The sequence below is a fragment of the Taudactylus pleione genome, unplaced genomic scaffold (assembly GCF_031769625.1).
Source record: "Taudactylus pleione unplaced genomic scaffold, aTauple2 ptg000009l, whole genome shotgun sequence".
NCBI lineage: Eukaryota > Metazoa > Chordata > Amphibia > Anura > Myobatrachidae > Taudactylus > Taudactylus pleione.
Window position 1 is genome coordinate 12,000,073 of NW_028284412.1, and position 21,605 is coordinate 12,021,677.

Sequence of the window (21,605 nt, forward strand, 5' to 3'; positions counted from 1 at the left end):
CCAGACAAACAGACCAATTAATTTTATATATAAGGTATGTGGCTTCATGGCTTAGTATTCTTATTTCTCACCATTATGTTTTAATTTGGTGCATCACATTATAATGGCTGCCCTGGATATTGGGAAAAATTGCCCTTTTCTTCTAAATAGTCTATTGCAGGCCAAGTTTCCCATCAATGTTTCTTAGATTTATATTTTTTAAGAGACAGCTTGGGGAAGAGAAGGAGCACCTAGATATTTTGTCAGGGGTGTGTTGACAAACACCTAGGCCCTGATTCAGAGCCGGACGCTCTTTCAGAGCGCTCACTCTGAATCAGGGCGGCATTTGTTTTAATTGAGCCGGCCTCTTGGCTGCTCACTAAGTGGGGGTGACCACCCACAGCTTTTGCGAGCGGCCAGGTGATGGTCGACCATCGGGGCTTGCGACGAGACTCTTGTGGTAGGGTCTCTGTAGCCACCCCCCTCCCCGCCTACAAAACGGGGCGATCTGTCAATCAATATCGACAGCCACCCCTTTTGTTGTGAGCCCTGGAGCCAGAGAAATTCTTTTGCTCCGGGGCTTGCGCGCGCGTAGTACCCCACCATCGACCCGCTTGCGAGCGCTATGCATCAGGCCCCTTGTCATGTATGCAGTGGGCTTGTCGGTGAGCATTATGGAAAGATTAACAAAATTGTGTGAATTAATGATTGTTTCACAACATCCTTGTATCACTCTCAGAATTTTTTTATAATCCAATTATTCAAGTCTGTTTTGGAACTGTAACTACAGGTTTGTTGAAAAAAGAAATTATTATTATTACTCTAGGACTTGGTAGTTTTAAATTACCTTGGCCGGAACCCTGTAGACACTTGTGAAAGACACAGGAATGGCGTCTCCGAAGCTGAGGCCACGGCAGACTTTGAGCAAGCATGACCTCAGTGTCAAACTCCTGAATGAGGCACTTCAATATTTCAGGCGCAGTAAGTTTATTTTTGCACCTTGTTCTTTGTCTTGATGCACTATGAGGAACAAACATGCAAAATTTAATTAATCTTGAATCAAGCACTATCAAGGTAACTATCTTGAATGTTTCACCTAAACACACACTATATAGTCATAATTCATAAAAAAAGACTTTGATGACAACGCACAAACAATATAATACTATGTTCTGCTCTTTATTCTCTTCCATCTATGAGCAATAAAGAGAAGTGGTCATTTGATTTTCTACATATAAAAGATAAAGAAAGAAGGAAGAGCTTTGGTATATTTTAGGACACTTCTGTGTGCTGTCATCAATGTCTTTTTTTTTTTTTTTTCAAGGAATTTTTACCTCAACTATAAGGAGCAAATTGCAAACTTGTTATAAACGTTCTATTTGTGTTTCTGTAGTTAACACGAAAGTGTTCTTGAGAGGAAACTCTATGCTGCTCCAGCATGTCGCTGCAGTAGAGACGTTTGGACTGCAACATGGAATCCCTGCAGATGGCATTGACATTCTGCTCAGACAGGTTCTAAGTGGCAACTTAGGTAAGTTTTCTACGTCTATTAGTAACATTTTAAGTAAAATAAGTAACTTTTTTTTGTAGTGTAGCAAGTGATGTTAACTTACATTTGTAAGTTCCATATAAATCAGGACAATTTCAGCCTTCGATCTGGATAGGTCTCCAGAGGAAGAGGGGTTTGGATGTAGTAAGGGCATTGAGGAGGATATATGTTCATAATACTTTACAATTGCGTACGATGTGTAATCTGTTTGGCCTTACAAATGTCACAAGAGACGTTGGTCCGCTTCTTTGTCGGGTGGATTACTTTAGTAATTCGCCATGCTTACATTGGGAGAGCACAACCTGGTCCTGAGAATGTCCCTGACTATTGCACCAGCTCGGTTGGTGTCTCTTTGGGATTGAAACATGGGCCCTCACGTGAACATCTGTGCTATGTAGCCACCTGGTCTTGGGTACACACCTACACAAAATTCTACAGAATCAATCCTATGGCATCTAAAGATGCCAGTTTTAGACCTAAGGTGCTGAGCACTGCTACTGCCAAGCGTACCCTCCCTTGCTTCTGTTTAATATTTATATCTGGGTCCAATTGGGGGCACATGATGTGCTCACTTTATGCTGCATATTTTTCTTGATTTTTTTCTTGTTTGTTTTTTTTTCCTTGTTAGGAAAGTTATTGCACTTGGAAAATGTGATTCTCTCCTCTCCATTGTGTTCTGTTTTTCTGGTTCTGTCCTTCAGCTTGTTAGCAAATTACTGAAGTTCCTTATGTATAGAGGGGGAGGAGATTGTGCTTTCTAGATCTAAACGTAAAAGTGCCCAAGATTCTGTCATTGCACACTATACCCCATTGTTCACTGTTGGGCAGAGAAAAGGGGTTAAAGTCGGTACAAAAATCCCATTGGTCACTTTTTCTTTTCAGCGGAAAGTGTGAACATCCGTATCCTAAAGTGTATGCTTCCTGCTACAGAAGTTCTACAGGACAGTGTAATTACTGCTGTGTCTTTGTTTTGTACAGGAAAAAGTTCCTCCAATACTCAGGTAGGTTTTTATTTGTATTTTCCCAGATGCACAAAATGTCAGGTTAAGCTGACCATTCATTATATTGAATGTAGAATTTCTTGTATTTCTTTCAATAATATTACTTCTATTGTTTGGTCTTGCACTTAATGCAGATACGTCTATGGATGGTGGATAGTAGTGGTATTAGTATTTTTAGGTTTTCTTTTATATACTTATTTATTTTATAAGGTTTCTGTAGCACAGTACTTGGCGGGAAGAACATGCTGCAAAATGACACATTATATTGGTGATTATACAAGACAGTAACAGACAAATTCACAACTTTACAAATGTAAATAGTTGTAATCCGTGAATTAGGTAAGGGAGAGAGGGCCCTGCCCACCTACATTCTATAGGTGGGCCTATAGGTGGGCACATAAAGGGAAAAGGTGAGTAAGTGTCAGAGAGAGCGCAGAGGGGGGAGCATTTTGGATGTGAGGAGTGGTTGAGGGCTTTGAAGGCGAGTGAGGGTATTTTGAATTTGATTTTCAGTGGGTTGAGGGGTGTGCCGGTTACACCTTAAACGAGTGGCAATCTTGACGAAGGTCGGGGTGAGTACCCTTCACCCCGGCCCATGCAAGATTGCTGGTACACACTACAAGTTTTAATGAAAGACTGAACAATCCTTTGTTAATATGCACTGCGCCGCATGCGATATTGTGTGATTGGCCGAACTGCACTGCCAAATCCCACGACGTCACTGAAGACACCCTGGAGAGCTCAATAGTGTGTACACACACTATACAATGCGGAAGATTTGTCGCTCATATAAGTCTAAAATCATCAAATTTATCGTCTAGTGAGTACCCAGCTTTAGAATATGACAAGGAGTGCAAGATGGCCGATAGGCCGGTGAGAAGTAGATTACAGTAGTCCAGTGACAAATAAGGGCATGGATGAGGGTTTTGTTGGTTTCTTGGGTAAGAGGGGCAGATCTTGGAAGCACTGCAAAGAATAAACCGATACGAAGTTGAGAGGGGACTGGATGTAGGGCTAGAAAGAGAGCGTTTAGATTTGAGAATTACACCTAGACATTCAGACTTGAGGGACAGAGGAATGGGGGTATTGTCACTGGAGGAAGGGGGAAGGCAATGATTTCATTTTGAAGGGTTGAGCTTAAGGTAGTGGTGAGACATCCAGTAGGACTTAGCCCAAAGACAGTTGCTCTTTATATACCATAACACTCCTTCAGATGACCCTTATGTTCCATCACACTTCTACACATTCCCTAATTCGTATATATATCCATAATTTTTCTATGAAACTAGCTAATGCAGAGAGGTGGGTCAGCATCCTTTCCTCCACAGGCTCTCACTGAAGTGCATGGACTCTGACCTTTTAATGTTTGTGCAGTAGAGTAGGTCACATGTCACGTAGGCAGCTCCTCCCCTCAGCCACCAGCACGATGTCACATCCCTACTTCTACTCCCAACTTTGAACCAGCCAGGTGTTGTGCCGCTTAAGTGTTGCGTATGGCACGGGTTGCTGACCCTGACATAGCGTCACCATGGATACCAGTGGAGTGATAGATTTATAGGAGGATGGTGTGTGATATAGTGATGTGCTCCTTAGATTTGGCAGAGAGGAGGTCATTGGTGACTTCGCTCAGGGTCCCCATGCTTTATTTTTGTTTTTGATCTACATTGTATATTTCTACTTCAGGGTCCATAGGGTATCCACAGGATACCTTGGGGTATAGGTGTGACGTCAGTCGCAGGGCACCAAAGAGTTAAGCTTTCAGCCTCCCAGGATGCACTAGGTCCCCCTCCTATACCCCGCCCCCGAGCCAAGGCACCTCAGTTTAGTTTGGTGCCCGGCCGGAGTCGGGTGCACCTGTTGGAGTGGGGGCTAGAAGAGCCCCTGAAGCTTATTCTTCATGCAGCTGTGGCTGCACAACTGGATGAACAGCATGGACAGTCAGTCCTGACGTCCATGCTGTCTTCCCTACACCCCGCCGGTACCAGAACGCCGGTACTGATCCGGGGATGCTGGTGGGCGTCTGGGGTCACAGCTAGCGGTGACCCCAGATGCTCCGGACCATGGCCGGATTCAAGGGGGACAGAGGTAAGCAGCGGGGTCCCGCGGTGGGTCCCCGCTGATCACATGGTCCTAAGTCCCCAGGCAGGGGGCTCCCTGGGGACTGGCTGCAGCGTGGAGCCAGGCGACCAACCTGCGCTTCCACTACCCCCTGGGACAGCGGACCGCAGCAGAGCGGTAGCGCTGCGGCGTCCCAGGGGTTAAATGCATGCCAGGGGAGCGCGCCTTCCCTGTCTCACAGCCGGCGCCTCCCCCGCTGCACACAGCCCTCTCTGCATGCTGCCGACTGGTCCTGTGGCAGCGCTCCTCCCCCAGGCCAGCCTCCTCTCTGCTCCTCGGCGGCCATCTTCTCCAGAACGCATGGTGAACGCTGCTGGAAGGAAGCATCGTGGTCTGGGTCCCCCCGCATACCTCTCCTCCGCTGTGGTCAGGTCTGTGTATGCAGCGCTGTGTCCTACCAGGCCCTGTGTCTGTGTAGTTGAGTGATCAGCGCTGTTAGTGCAGGAATTGTTATTTTTCTGCATTGTATGTGACTGTGCTAGCGCTGCTGCCTGTAATCTTTTCTTCTCTAAACTGTCAGCTTTATTACTGTCCCTGTTCTTTCTGCTAAAGCCCTTGCGGTGCGGTGCTGCAGGGTGGTCTCTCGCCTATTTAATACTTAATTGGTGAGAGAGGTCACATACGTGGTGCCATCATGTCTGCAAGTGATTTTCCCCTCCGGCTACAGTGTAGCACGTGCAAAGTACCGTTAGCGGAGGGGGAGGGTAGCGCGGAGGGCCTTTGCCGGCAGTGTTTGTCCATGGCGCGGCCTATTACGGTTACAGCACCGGTACAGGAGCCGCCCTGGGCTTGTTTCGCTCAGGCGTTAACAGCTTTAGTGGGCCAGTTAGCTCCGCAGCCCGCGTTTACTCCGATGGGTTTGTCCCAGCAGTCTGTGGTGTCGTCACCCATGCAGGGGTTCCCACGACAATTGGTGGTACCCCACAGTCTCCCTATTTCCCCGCTCCCGGGTTCTCAGGAGCCAGCGTGGGTTAACTCCCTGACGAGTTCTGTACAGCACTTGTCGGATGTGTTGCAAGGGGAGTCTGTGATGCGGTCTCATAAAAGGCCGGTGGCGTCTCTGTCCGCTCCTTATGAGGATGACGAAGGGACGTCTGATGATGGGGAGATTCTAGATCCTTACGATCAGGAACCTCTCCATACTAAGGACGCTGATGCTAAGTCCAAAGTATATATTCCTGGACTTATTCGGGCGGTCTGCACAGCCTTGGTGATTGAGGACGAAGTTCCCCCAGCGGCTAAATCTAAGTATGCCTTTTTCAAAGATGTGAAGGGCGATGCCACAGTCTTTCCTCTTTCGGGTCAGTTGGTGGACCATTTAGAGGAGGCGTGGAAACAACCTGGCAAAAGATACCAGCCGCAGAGACGCCTGGCGGTGGCTTATCCGTTCGCGGATAATTATTTTGCGAAGTGGGAATCCCCTCCACAGGTGGATTCTCACGTGACCCGTCTTGTCCGTAGTGCCACATTGCCGATGCCATCCATGTCCTCCCTTAAGGATGCTACGGACCGCAAGGTAGAAATCTGCCTGAAGTCCGCTTATTCCCTTGCAGGGGGGGCAGCACGGCCGGCTATGGCCATTTGCTGGGTTGCCAGAGCGATGGAGCGCTGGGCGGATTCATTAGAGGCTTCTTTTGAATCCGACTGTCCGGCCAATCAGGCGGAGTTGATTGGCAATCTCCGTGATTCGGCCACCTACATCAACGAGGCGGCTCTAGACATTAGTACTCTGGTGTCTAGAATTTCTTCAGCAGCGGTAGCTGCTCGTCGCACCTTGTGGCTGCGATCCTGGAAGGCGGACGCAGATTCCAAGAAAGGTCTGGAAGCGTTGCCGTTTACCGGAGAAGTTCTCTTCGGTCCGGATCTGGATAAGATTGTGGCCACGCTGGCGGCAGCCAAATCTGCCTGTCTCCCGTCGGCCGCTGCTCCTTCTGGTTCGGGACCATCGTCCTTTCGGTCATCTAGGGCCCAGGGCAGGCCCAAACCACAGTCGTTTCCTCGACAGGCTGGCCCTAAGAAATCGGTCAAGCCCCGGAAGCAGGCATGGAGTACCAGACGTCCGGCCCCCAAGCCAGATGACAAGCCTGCGGCCTGACGGTCCGGGCCTCCCTTTGGGGGATCCCAGGGTGGGAGGCCGCCTGCTACAGTTCGCCCAGTGTTGGTCGACCACTACGACAGACACTTGGGTTCTGGAGGTGGTTTCCCACGGATACGCCCTCTCCTTCCGGCACAGACCCCCGGCTCGCTTCTTCACCACGGGTCTCCCATCAGACCGGAACAAGGCTACGGAGCTGCGGAAGGTATTGCACACTATGCTCCAGGCTGGAGTTATAGTGGCGGTTCCATTCTCCCAGAGGGGCCAGGGTTTCTATTCAAATCTATTTTTGGTACAGAAACCCAATGGGTCATATCGTCCGATTCTCAACCTCAAAGCACTCAACAAGTCTTTGCGGGTCCCGAAGTTTCGGATGGAGACCCTACGGTCCATCATTCTGGCGCTGGAACCTGGGGACTACTTGGTGTCATTGGACATACAGGACGCTTACCTGCATGTCCCTATTCTTTGGCGCCATCAACAGTTCCTCAGGTTTGCAATCAGCAGCGACCACTTCCAGTTTCGGGCGTTACCTTTTGGCCTGGCAACAGCACCACGTGTTTTCACCAAGGTGATGGCGGTCATGGCGGCTTCTCTGCGGCTGCAGGGAGTCCGCATGTTGCCGTATTTGGACGACCTGTTATTGGTGGCAGGATCTCCAGAGCTCCTGTTACGCCACTTGGACCTGACCATTGCACTGCTGCAACGGCACGGCTGGCTAATCAACTGGCAGAAGTCCACTCTAATCCCGTCTCGGAGGATTCTGCATCTTGGAGCCTTATTGGACTCGGGACAGCAAAGGATCTTCGTGACGGAGGACAAGATCTCTGCTTTACAGTCAAGGGTGCGCAGTTGTCTGCACAGCCGCCGGGTGTCCTTACACTCGGCGATGAGGTTACTGGGCTCCATGGTGTCGGTGTTCGACATGGTGGAATACGCCCAGTTTCACTCCAGACCTCTGCAGCACCTGATCCTGTCCAAGTGGAACGGGCTGACTCAGTCTCTGAAGTCCCAGACGATTGTGCTCACCCAGGAGGTTCGCCTGTCCCTTACGTGGTGGTTACAGACGACCCACCTCAACAAGGGACGTCCGTTCTGGGTTCCAAATTGGGTCCTGTTGACAACGGACGCCAGTCTTCGGGGCTGGGGAGCAGTTTCGGGTCCACACTTGTTCCAGGGCAGGTGGACGCCGACAGAAGCGGAGCTTCCAATAAATATCTTGGAACTCCGTGCGGTCTTCAATGCTCTCCAGCAGGCACAGCGGTTTCTCCAGGGTCGCCCGGTGCAGGTCCAGTCGGACAACGCTACCACCGTGGCCTACATAAACAGGCAAGGAGGAACTCGCAGTCGGGCGGCTCTCGTAGAGGTCTCTCGGATCCTGGTTTGGGCGGAGCGCAATCTTCCGGCCATATCAGCGGTCTTCATCCCGGGAGTGCTCAATTGGGAGGCGGACTTTCTAAGTCGCCAGGACGTTCATCCGGGGGAATGGTCCCTGCACCCGGACGTTTTTCAACTACTGGTGGACAGGTGGGGTTTTCCAGAAATCGACCTCATGGCGTCCCGGCACAACAACAAGTTGCCGGTGTACGGGTCTCGCACAAGAGACGAAGGGGCGTCTCTGGTGGATGCTCTGTCCGTCCGGTGGACGTTCCGGTTCGCATACCTGTTCCCTCCGGTCTCCCTTCTTCCACGGGTAATCCGGAAATTCAAACAGGAAGGAGGGACGCTCCTGTTGATAGCTCCCGCGTGGCCCAGACGGCACTGGTTCTCAGACCTTCAGGGTCTGTCCGTGGACATTCCTCTGCGGTTGCCGCTACGACCGGACCTTCTGTCTCAGGGTCCTTGCCTTCACCCGGACCTGACTCGGCTGTCTTTGACGGCGTGGCTGTTGAGACGGCCATGCTGAGGTCCCGGGGGTTTTCCAGCTCTGTGGTGCGGACCATGTTACGAGCTCGGAAACCGTCTTCCGCGAGGATATACCATCGCGTGTGGCATACGTTCTTCTAGTGGTGTCGACCGAGAGGTTATGCACCGCGGGAGTTTCGTCTGTCTCGGATTCTCGCCTTCCTGCAAGCGGGACTAGATCATGGGCTTCGCCTTGCTTCTTTGAAGGTACAGGTTTCGGCCCTATCTGTCTGGTTTCACCGTAGGATTGCTACAATCCCGGATGTGCGCACCTTTATGCAGGGTGTTCTCCGCATTCAGCCGCCCTTTGTTCCACCTGTGGCGCCTTGGGATTTGGCTGTGGTCCTGAGGGCTCTCCAAGGACCGCCGTTTGAACCACTGGGCTCAGTGGATCTTAAATGGCTAACAGCTAAGACTGTTTTCCTTCTGGCCATTGCTTCGGCCAGACGTGTTTCTGAGTTAGGGGCTCTTTCTTGTAGACCCCCTTTCTTGGTTTTTTATGGGAACAGGGCAGTGCTCCGCACTCGGCCCGAGTTTCTTCCCAAAGTTGTTTCCCAGTTTCATATTAACGAGGAAATAGTTGTTCCGGCCTTTAACTCACCGGGTCTTTCCGTGGGTGAGGCCTCTTTGGATGTTGTGCGGGCCTTAAGGACTTATGTTGACCGCACTTCTTCGTTTAGGAAGTCGGACGCTTTGTTTGTCCTCTTTGGCTTCCGTAAAAAGGGTTGGCCTGCTTCAAAGCAAACTTTGGCAGCCTGGATCCGTATGGCTATTTCTGAAGCTTATCTTCATGAAGGCCTACCGGTCCCTCCTTCTCTGAAGGCTCATTCCACTAGGTCTGTGGGTCCTTCGTGGGCAGCTCGACGTGGTGCCTCGGCAGTTCAGATCTGCAAGGCTGCTACGTGGTCTTCTGTCCATACCTTCGTGAGGTATTACAGGTTTGACACCTTCGCCTCTCAGGATGCTTCCTTCGGGCGGCGGATTCTCCTTTCTGCACAGGAGCGTCCCCACCCTTAAAGGATACTGCTTTGGGACATCCCCAAGGTATCCTGTGGATACCCTATGGACCCTGAAGTAGAAAATATGAGATATGGTAAGAACTTACCCTTGTTATCTCTATTTCTACGAAGTCCATAGGGTTCCACAGGACTCCCGCCCTGTCGCACCTGTGCTGCAGATGGGCTTTGCTCTGGTCACCGGTTTTCCGTCTCCCTCTGGTGAGAATGTGATTCTTGTATGTGTCCAGATCTTTGTTCTCTCTCTTCCTTCTCCTCCTCCGGCCTATGGCTTGGTAACTAACTGAGGTGCCTTGGCTCGGGGGCGGGGTATAGGAGGGGGACCTAGTGCATCCTGGGAGGCTGAAAGCTTAACTCTTTGGTGCCCTGCGACTGACGTCACACCTATACCCCAAGGTATCCTGTGGAACCCTATGGACTTCGTAGAAATAGAGATAACAAGGGTAAGTTCTTACCATATCTCATATTTTATATACAGTAAACTGTTGAAAATATTTTTTGCTGTAACTCAATGTTTCTAATTTTTTTTTTTTTATTATTATTATTTTTTTTACTACGAAGCTAGTACTTGTCTGATTGCTTTACACTTATAAGTTTTATACTCCATGGCAACAATATCTGAAATATTTGTAATAGTCCAAATTAAAGCTACTTGTCAAACTGACATTTATACCATATCTTCAGACTGTTTCCCATTATTGAGCCCAGCCCACTCTAAATGATTAGGAAGAAGGTTGTCTGACAAATACTTACCCTTTAGGTATTCCAACCCAAAGAGAATATGGTTTTAATACATATTTTGATTTATATCTGACCATAGTGTCTCATTGTAGTTATTTTAAACTCCGGTAACGTGGGTTTTTGGGGACGGATGGTGGTCCCCTTAATAATTATACATAAAGCATATGTAAAACAACGTGCATAGTGTGTATGTTTGTGTGTATTAATATTGTGCAGCCATCTGACACAACATTTCCCCCTCTCCTCGTTCTCTCTATACTTTCCCTATGCAGTTCTCTTACCTCCGTTAGAGGGTTTAACTAAAAACGTTTTGTTCTTTATCAATGCATCCAATAATAATGTTCGATCCCTTCAGTGTGATATTGTGCACTCTAGACAGGACGCATAATATTGATTTACCTATAATTCTGTTGTACCATTACTATTTGAACTAATATCTTGGAAGTGTAATGCTTAAATATTTTCCTGCTGCTTGGTATAAAACTTTTATGTCAAAATGAAGCCTAAGAATCCTATCCATTGGTTCACTTGTGCTCCTCGCTCTGGATAGGGCTGTGCTCACATTGAGGCTGATTCAGAATTGCACGCAAGTGGGTTGTGCAGGCGGCTCTTGGCTCCGTAACCATGCGCAATAGTTGTAGCATCTCTTTCGCAGCTCCACTGGAGGAGCGTAACTTGGCGGCAATGGGGCTTTGGCATGTAGGCTAAGTTGAGTGAAGAGGTGTAGACAGAACTGCGGGCTATGCTGAGTCGTCTGATTTCAGATGGAACTGTTGCACCAGGTATAGGACTGGTGAAAGTGCTCTCTGATCATAAATGCAGATGAGTCCTCCTACATCTAGCCTTAATACGCCACACAGCGTGACTTGCCTGGTGTGAGTGAGCCGCCAGGTTCCATGCTGCTCTGGTAGCATCGGGCGTCTTTTTTTTTTTTTCTTCTTTTACCGAAGTTGTCTGTCGCAATGCGACTAAGACGCACCAACTGACTCTGCTGATTAATGTGATATATACGACACTTGTTTAGCTGTGTGCACCTGAGTTTGTATATGAAGCACAACGGAACTTGGAATGAGTAAAGCTGTGACCGCTACGTTGTAGCACTCTGTATACAGCAGGGGTGGCCAACCAATCTGGCAAAGAGACCAAAATATCTGTAGGTAAGTCAAAGAGCTGAGATCATGTGCACGGCGAAGGCGCATGTGCAAACAAACCCTGGTATGATGTTTGTCGGAGCATGTAAAAGCACATGCACACAATCACCGTGGAGGTAACTATTGAAGGGAAAGAAAAAGCCAAAACAATATAAAAAAACATTGTCACATCCACATAAAATACACTGAAAAAAAAACCAAAAAAACATTCACATAATACAATCCAACCCCACCTGGTGTCACTCCAGTCCTCCTCATGTGTCACTCCAGCAGCCTCTCCATGTGTCACAACAGCACCCCCCCTCTCTCCCTGGGCCACTCCAGTAGAACCACCTTCCCCCACAGTCCCTACCACTCCATGGGCCACTCCAGCCCACCCACATCACAAATAAAATGAAAGAAAAACAATAACCCCCCCCCCCCCCCAGAGCTCTTACCTGTTGCAACTGTGTCACGTAGGTAGACTCCAGCGTCTGTGATCGCGTCCTCCTCGTGGCTTCAGGTTCAGTCACAAGTTCAGCTCCACCTCCCTGTTTGCGGTGTGGCATCACCACATCACCCATACATGCCTTCGGAGCGGAGCAGACTGCTGCTACAAAGGACATGCCTCCTGAACAGCTGCACGCCTATCAGTGGAGGCATCAGAACAACGGAAGAGCCGCATGTGGCTCAAGAACCACAGGTTGGCCACCGCTGGTATACAGTTTCAGAGACTCAGTTGAACACAGATATCCAAGTGTTGCTTATCAAAGTAATCAGCACAGTCTGCTGGTGCGTTCTAGCCGCATTGTGACTCAGACACATTTTCAGCAAAAAAAGGTGCCCAACGCTAGCAGTCTCTCACGGGACCTGGTGTGTGAGGGGCTATTTGGCTCGACTGCAACAAAGATGTGTATTTGAACAAGCAGATGGATCTGGGCAGTGCGTTCGTATCGATCCGTAAAACCTGCTATACAAGCAAATATTTGCATTTGTTCCCCACATACAGTGCGAGTGCAGTTGTGGCCGGCTTGCGTGCCACTCTGAATCTGCTGCAATGTTGTGGATTTAGGTGGGGGGACCACTGATTGCTTTGGGTAATCATAGTACTAGAAGATGCTTCAGATGTCAGGCGCTTGCAGAATGGTTAATGTATTGATTCAAATGACATCTGTTTATGCTGCGTTCAGCATCTGGTCAAAGCATATGGAAATTATCTTGGACACTGACTCTAATCCGTATATATCCCTAAGCGCACATGAGATTTTGTCTCCGCACTTCTCATTAGAAAACTTGTTAAGGCCGTGCATTCATCCATCTAACACACATTACTGTATGTGTAATGGAGCATTTTTACAATTACTAATTCCAACGAGAGATTAAATCTTTATCCACTGTGTCCATAGATGACAGCACATCCTAATAATGCATTACTGTGTTGTGTATTCTAATTTAGTACCTATATAAACTTCCTGTCATTAGATATAGGGCCTGATTCAGAAGAGGCGCAGTTGCAGTGGCGACTCCGTCTTGTTACGCAGCATCACTGTCTTTATGCTAATGCTGCAGCCGATGGGATTCCTATGGAAGTGCTGAATGTCTCTCAACATGGCTACCATTGCCAATTCAATAGCTGCAAAAGATGCAGTCGCTGGCGACACCCCCCCCCCCGTGTGGCTAGCCACCCCACTGTTGCCACCTAGAACCATCCACTGAAATTACCTCTTTCTGCGTCCAAATTATTTCTGTGGCTTTCAAATGTAACCATCGGGTTGAATGTGCAGTGCGGCTCAGACTAAAGACATCGGCGGCTTGTGTACGATACGGTACTACGTCCTCCTCTGTATCAGGACCATAGCCTTATATAATTTTTACAACCCCTGCCTTGTTTCAAATGTACTCAAGCCCATGTCTTTTGATACTTTGGGGGTTATTTAGCAGGGTCCAAGTTTTCGGAAGCAGCTCAATTCCGGCAATCTTGGCTGCAGATTTAAAGCGGTAATAATTCTGAAAGTCAAAGCCAGGATGCTTTTGCCACTTAAACGAATGCCGCTTCAAACTGCAGCAGAGATCGCCAGAATCGTGCTGCTTCTGAAAACTCAGACCCTACTACCTCTGTCCTGTCCTGCCTTAGCTAATCTGTATGTATCACTGCATAACCTGTAGATTCATGTATTTATTTTTCTATCTGCAGATTTTTTTTATTCGCTGGCTGACCTCTGTGTTAGATCTCATTCCATGTAAAGACATCCTCTCTTCATTCTACAATTTTTTCTTCTGTTTGATACAGGATGACAAATTGGTATGAACACCTCTCCATTTTAGCTACTCTGAAGCCATTCTCTCCTTTTTTTTTTTTTTTTTTTTTTGTTTCTTACATTTTGTCATTGACTATAGAATTATAAGTAAAAGTCTGCAGTTTTTGGTAATGAAATTGGCAGCCGTTCTAGGCTTTTACTTCTAAAAGGGTTTGTGTCACGTCTGCTTAACAAAGGCAGAATAGGAGGCACACGTAACACGGGAGAAAAAGGTTAAGCAAAATATGGAAGTACTTGAATGCAGTCATAAAAAAAAGTTGAATATATGTGTGTGAGGGTGTAAAAATAAATAGAAAATAAAAAAAATATATATTAATTATAATATAATATATTAGTACTGTGCAAAAGTTTTTGGCAGGTGTGGAAAAAAGTAAGAATGCTTTCAAAAATAGAAGTGTTTAATAGTTTATTTTTAGCAATTAACAAAATGCAAAGTGAATGGACAGAAGACAAATCAAATCAATATTTGGTGTGACCACCCTTTGCCTTCAAAACAGCATCAATTCTTCTAGGTACACTTGCACACAACTTTTGAAGGAACTTGGCAGGGAGGTCGCTCCAATCATCTTGGAGAACTAACCACAGATCTTCTGTGGATGTAGGCTTGCTCAAATCCTTCTGTCTCTTCATGTAATCCCATACAGACTCTATGATGTTCAGGTCAGGGCTCTGTGGGGGCCATATCATCACTTCCAGGACTCCTTGTTCTTCTTTACACTGAAGATGGTTCTTAATGACATTGGCTGTGTGTTTGGGGTCATTGGCTCCAAATTTATTCTGCTACAGACAATCTGAAGCCTCCCTGATGGTATTGCATGATGGATAAAGTACCTGCCTGTATTTCTCAGCATTGAGGACACCATTAATCCTGACCAAAAACTGTGTGCAAGTGTACATTGAAGAATTGATGCTGTTTTGAAAGCAAAGGGGGAAACACCAAATGTTGGTTTGATTTCTCTTCTGTTCATTCACTTGGCATTTTGTTAATTTGCTAAAAATAAACTTTTAACACTTCTATTTTTTAAAGCATTCTCACTTTGACGAATTTTTCCCTCACCTACCTAAAACTTTTGCACAGTACAGCCATTGCCAAAAGTTTTGAGAATGACACAAGTATTGGTTTTCACAAAGTTTGCTGCTTCAGTGTTTTTAGACCTTTTTGTCAGATGTTACTATGGTATACTGAAGTACAATTAGAAAAAAGTAGATATCATACAGCGCTCATGAAGTACAATTAGAAGCATTTCAAAAGTGTCAAAGGCTTTTATTGACAATTACATTTAAGTTTATGCAAAGAGTCAATATTTGCAGTGTTGACCCTTCTTTTTCAAGTCATCTGCAATTCGCCCTGGAATGCTGTCAATCAACATACTGACTAATGGCCGCCCATTTTTGCCTATTCAATGCTTGGTGTTTGTCAGAATTTGCCGGTTTTTGTTTGCACATTCACCTCTTGAGGATTGACCACAAGTTCTCAATGGGAATAAGGTCTGGGGAGTTTCCTAGCAATGGACCCAAAACTTTGAAGTTTTGTTTCCAGAGCCACTTAGGTATCACTTTTGCCTTATGGCAAGGTGCTCCATCATGCTGGAAAACACATTGTTCATCACCAAACTGTTCTTAGATGGTTGGGAGAAGTTGCTCTTGGGGGATGTTTTGGTACCATTCTTTATTCATGGCTGTGTTCTTAGGCAACCCCACACACGAATGGTCTCAAGATGCTTTACTGTTGGTATGACACAGAACTGATGGTAGCGCTCACCTTTCCTTCTCTGGACAAGTGTTTTTTCAGATACCCCAAACAATCTGAAAGGGGATTAATCATAGAAACTTTACCCCAGTCCTCAGCAGTCCAATCCCTGTACCTTTTGCAGAATATTCGTCTGTCCCTGATGTTTTTCCTGGAGAAAAAAAAAATCTTCTAGTCTGATTTAGAACAACAATCTGGATGACGGAATGATCTCCAGTCTTGTCCTCGTCAACACTCTCACCTGTGTTAACGAGCGAATCACTGACATGTCAGCTGGTCCTTTTGTGGCAGGGCTGAGATGCAGTGGAAATGGTGTTTTTGGGATTAAGGGCCTGATTCAGAGCCGAACGCTCTGACCAGAGCGCTCACTCTGAATCAATGCCCTCCTCCATGAAAATGGAGCGGCCTCCTGGCCGCTCGCATAGCTGTGGGTGACCACCCACAGCATATGCGAGCGTCCATGATGATGGTCGCGATGGTCTTGACCATCGCGACCCATCGGGCTTGCGACAGAGACCCTGCGGTAGGGTCTCGCTGCCGCAAGCCCAGGAGTGATTTTGGCTCTATCAGAGCCAAAATCACTCCCACTGACATCACTAGTGATGTCAGTGGGGCCGGCTTGAGACGGTAGGCGTTCCCATGGGAACGCCTCCGTCTGGCAGGCACGCCCACCAAAGGGGGCGTGCTGTCAATCAACATCGACAGCACGCCCCCTTTGGTGCGAGACCCGGAGCGATAGAGAGCCCGTCGCTCGCCGGGTCTCACGCATGCGCACGACGGAGCTCCCTCCGTCGTGCGCATGCGCAGTGGGGAAACATCGACCCGCTTGCGAGCGTCCTGCGCTCGCGAGCGGGTCTGAATGACCCCCTAAGTTCATTCTCATGGCAAAAAGGGACTTTGCAATTCATCTGATCACTCTTCATGACATTCTGGAGTATATGCAAATTGCCATCATAAAAACACTGAAGCAGCAGACTTTGAAAACCAATACTTGTGTCATTCTCAAAACGTTTGCCCATGGCTGTACTATATATCATATTTTTTTTTTTTTATATACATGTAGAGAGAGATGCACGTTTGCAAATGAGTACTTCATAGGTTTTCCATATATAGATTTCGTTTACATTATACTTGCTTGCTGAAACTGAATGCAGTATAATTTACCCTTGAGGATTTGTTTATTATAATTGTTACAAGATTATATTTCTTCCACAGTGTCCATCTTTATGTCACTTGCTGTACCTGCTAACCAGGAAGGAGCATGGTAAGTGCACAAAGTCTAACTTGTATACCTCGGTTGTTTCTCTTTACAAAATGATGCTCTTGTTACATTATAAATTATTTACCATTTACATACAGTTACTTCATTTTATTTTTCCCTTAAGGCATTTCACTCAAACAGACTGGTTAATGGGGTCAGGAGGTCTTTCATCTTCTCCCCTTTTCTTAACCCTTTCCCTGCTAAAGTTGTAGGATTTCAATTGTGACCTGTCCCACACTAAAGGTGCCTAAGCAGGGGACAACTTTTACAAACCATCTGCCTGATATACAACTTTGAGGTTCCTAGAAATTATGTTGCACATGGATAACAATTATTTTGCTACAAAGTTTGACATTGAAATGTGAATGGTCCGAATGGAAAATTTCTCTTGTTTGTACTAACAACGCATATGTGATAGATGGATGGAATATCACATCCCCAGCTGTCCTCCTTTTGGAGACAGACAACTTTCTAGTAAGGAAAGGTGTTCTCCCTCAATGGCGCACTGTCAATTAACCACAAAAACCGTCTGTGTCAAGCAGCAGCTCACAAAGTGGGTTTTGCTCAACACAAAAGTATCAACAAATACAAACCGATTGAAGCGCTCAGTCTGACTATCGTTATTGGGAAGGCTGCACACATTAGCGGTCAGGACACTGTCCAGTTCCCTGGTATTTATTTTCCCTGGAACCACAGCCGCAAACTGCATATAGAACAGCCGGGCACTTTGGTTTAATCTGTCCGTGGAATCAGTACCCTGGGTAGGACCATAACCTGACCTTCTTTCCTCCTACTACATCTCACATGGGCATTATGCGGTAAGAGCGTTTCCTGTAAGCACTCAATTCCAGTATTCATCACATGGATTATGTGGATACATCCAGACTGTCAATTAGCTGCAATATCTTAACTCTATTACCAACAATACAGTGTATCCAAATAGTGGGATTTTATTTGGGTGGATAATTATAAGTGTATATGGACTAAAGCAATTAAAAAATTTTTTTTCTTTTGTCCCTTTTAGATATTAAGGGTTACTAATGGACTGGATTACTGCTTGAATATTGTGTACTGATATTTCTTCTTCAGGGCCCATAGACTCCACAGGGAGACCTTTGAGTGTAGTTAAAGCTTTTGCTCCCAGGATGCACTGGTCCATCCTTCCTATACACCGCCCCCCAAGCCAGAAGCAGGTTGTGTTGGTGCCCAGCTGGAGTTGGGTCACTGTTATTTTATGATTTGATAGTTTTTTGGTTTTTTTAACTGTCTTCAGAGCGCACAGCAACAGACTGTCCATTGGACGTCTGTGTTGGCGCTCCTTCACCCTTCCAGCGCCGCAACGCCAGTACCGATTGGGGATCTCGGCAGTATTCCGGGGTCTGTGCTTGTCGGGCCCCGCGGACTTCCCAGACTGCGGCTGGACGTACGGGGACAAGGTAAGGCGGGTCACCGCTTGTGGTGACCTTCGTATTAGCAGTCATTGCCTCCGGTCTCAGGGGACAGACCGGAGGCGCTGAGGTGGACGCAGGCCCCCTATACCCTGCGCTTCCACTAGACCACCAGGGACAGTACTGGCGCGGGAAGCCAGCGTCCCAAGGGTTAATATTCATCCAGGGGAGTCAGCCTTCCCTGTTGTAGCGGTTCTTCCCCTCAGCTCAGTGCGCCTTTCCCCTGCGGTCTGGCTTTGCTGAGCTATTTCCTCCTGTGGCCACACCCCCTCAGAGGTCTTCTGCGGCCATTTCTGGTGGTTAATCGCAGATCTCTCAGGCCAGCATGTGGTCCAGTCCCCCTGCATACCTCTCCCTTGGGTTAAGGTATGCAGCACTATAGCCTTCCAAGACACTGAAACTGAGCAGTTGTAGTGCCACTTTGCAGTATACTTTCTGCATTGTATGTGACTTATACTAGCACTGCCTGTGTTTTTATTTCCTAACTGTCAGCATATATCTATACCTCTAATGTAGTTAAGGTGGTTTTTACCTCACATATATAAAATATAATATTTGTGAGGTCTGACATATACTGTTGTGTGCTGCACTGTGCCATATAGTGTTCACTCTAGGTCCGGTGTTCACTCTAGGTCCCTAGAGATAGGGCACTTCTGCGCGCACTGAGGCGTAGCCTTTTCGTCACTCCTGCGCTTATGGATATGCTGGGCAGCTCTCAAGCGCTGCGGTCATCCATTCACAAGCCGCACCGCCGTTTTGACCACTGCGACCTGCGGGTGGAGACCGAACCCGCAGGCTGTCTCAGCGGGGCGCCGCGCTGGAGGGCAGGGTGCTTTCTGCTCTTCAGAAATGGGGCAGGGCGTGGCGCCCCGCTGAAACAGCCTAGCGGGAACGCTAGCCATATTTAGGCAAAGGGGCTCCTGCAGCTTACCAAAGTGTCAGACAGGGCCAGTGTGTTGCATACTTAGATAGTGGGCTCCTGCAGCTTATCCAAGCATCAGTCAGGACCAGTGTTTTATTTCTTGGACTATTACCTTAACATACAGGTGTATTCAGTGGTTTCCCATGTGCCTCACATTTATAGAACTATGTATTTGTAAGGTTTTGTCACATACATTCGTTGCACTGTGCCATATTTGGGCTGTGTTCTCCTGCAGCTTACCCAGACAGGACCAGTATATTGCTTCCTACTAGTATTCTACATACACGGTGGTTGCATTATACCCAGTGCCATATTGTGTGCCATTTACTCTGCAGCTATGTCTAGCAAAGGCAGGAGTATTAACAGGCATATGCCCCATACAGCTATCAAGCAAGTTATGGGCTGCAGGCTTAAGTGAGGAGGATTTGATAGGGTATATATATTAACCTGGGCTCCTTTGTTCAGGTACTGGCCACTATTTCGGACTACCTAGCGGATCCGGCTGTAATTCCCCCGAGGGGGTTATCACAGCAGGATGTAATGCCCCCTTTTTGGTTGTCACATCGGGTTCAGGAAATGCAGGTACCTCATGTCCCCCCACCATGAGTAGACGTACTCTCTAACTCAGTACAGAGTTGGGTGGCTACATCTCATGCCTTTCAAACCATGTTGCAAGGTGGGAAACCTCTACCCAGTAAATCCTTTACACTTCCTGTGTTATCGTCACAGATGCTGATCTCTCTAACCCTGACTCCCCTCCGGAGGAGAATGAGAATCGGTCAGAAATTGTTATTCCTGCCTTGGTGCGAGCGGTCAGATCCATCTTACTAATAGAAGATGACGAGCCACCCCCTAAATCCAAGCACCCTCTGTTTAAATGACAGAAAGTAGCTTCAGCAGAATTCCCTCTATCGGATCATCTAGCGGAACTCATGGCTGCAGCCTGGCAAACGCCTGGTAAGAGGTTTCATACTTACCTCATGTTACTCTTTTCATGTGGCTCATTGTGCAAAATGGGAACACCCCCTGCGGTGGAATCACATGTTACATGTTTAATAAGTGGCCTATTCCTACTGTTAATTCCTTGAAGGATCCTACGAATAGGAAGGTGAAAGATAACCTGAAATCTATATACTCTTTCAGGGGATGTTGCCAGTCCAACCATGGCTATAGTCTGGGTGGCTAAAGCTATAGAGAGCTGGGCTGACGCACTTGAAGACTTTTTTCTCTCAGATGCTTCTAGGGATCAGATGTGTTTTGTTGCTCACATTCGAGTAGTAGCTTCCTATATTGGAGAAGCGACAGTGGATGCCAGTCTCATATCCTCCAGAGCCGCGGCTGTATCTGCCCACCGTACCCTGTGGTTAAGCTCATGGAAGGCAGATGCAGTTTCCAATAAAGGCCTAGAAGGCTTACCCTACAATGGGGGAGATCTTGTTTGACTCAGACCCTGACAAGTTTGTAATCACGTTGGCAGCATCAGAAACTACATTTCTGCCTTCAGCAACTACTTCTGTTAGGCATCGGACTACATCGTTTAAGTCCTTTTGTCCTCAGGGATAGCTTAAAGGTTAGTTCTTTCCTAGGCAGTCTGCTTCCACTAGGGCCGCCAAACCCAGGACCAAGCAGACCTGGAACACCAGACTCCCTACTTCAAAACCCAAGGATAACCCCTCAGCCTGACTGGACGGGCCTCCCTCTGGGATTTCCGAGAGTGGGAGGCCGACTTCTTCAGTTCGCCCAGTGCTGGTGTCAAACAACCACAGATGCTTGGGTAAGTGAAGTGGTCTCTCACGGGTACGCACTCTCATTTCTCAGACTGCCCCCCCACCAGTTTTTCTACACAGACCCTCCTTCAGACTTGAACAAGGCCTTTACAATACAGTCCTTGCTGCAAGCAGGGGGTATGGTGCCAGTCCCACTATCTCAGTGAGAGACTGGTGGTTATTCTACTCTTTCTGGTTCAGAAGCCGAATGGGTCTCATCGGCCTATCCTCAACCTCAAATCCTTGAACAACCTCAGGGTACTCAGGTTCAGGATGGAAACCCTACGCCCCATCATCCTAGCTATGGAGCCTGGGGACTTCATGGTATCTATGGATTTTCATAGCGTACCTATAGTGCCCTCACATCAGCGATATCTCCAGTTTGCTATACAGCAACACTTTCAATTTCAGGCTCTGCCCTTTGGACTATCCACAGCTCCATGGGTGTTTGCTAAAATTATGGCTATCATGGCAGCCCACCTACTTGGTCTGGTTGTCCGACTGTTGCCATATCTGGACGACCTCCTGCTCCTAGTAGGATCCCCAGAAGTGTTTCACCGCCATCTGCAGTTAACCATTGCTTTCCTGCACAAGCACGGATGGTTA

At 47.5% G+C, this 21,605-nt stretch overlaps 1 protein-coding gene across 1 annotated transcript in view; it reads left to right on the forward strand.

Moving 5' to 3' along the window:
• The window catches only part of CENPI (centromere protein I), a 131,371-nt gene that overhangs the window by 5,832 nt on the left and 103,934 nt on the right, over window positions 1-21,605 (forward strand). Inside the window, exons 2-6 of the mRNA XM_088466772.1 lie at window positions 806-960; window positions 1,373-1,510; window positions 2,411-2,529; window positions 13,729-13,836; window positions 16,818-16,866. Of these exons, the coding sequence (XP_088322898.1) occupies window positions 867-960; window positions 1,373-1,510; window positions 2,411-2,529; window positions 13,729-13,836; window positions 16,818-16,866 (508 nt within the window). The 5' untranslated portion in view covers window positions 806-866. The remainder of the gene's footprint in view (window positions 1-805; window positions 961-1,372; window positions 1,511-2,410; window positions 2,530-13,728; window positions 13,837-16,817; window positions 16,867-21,605) is intronic.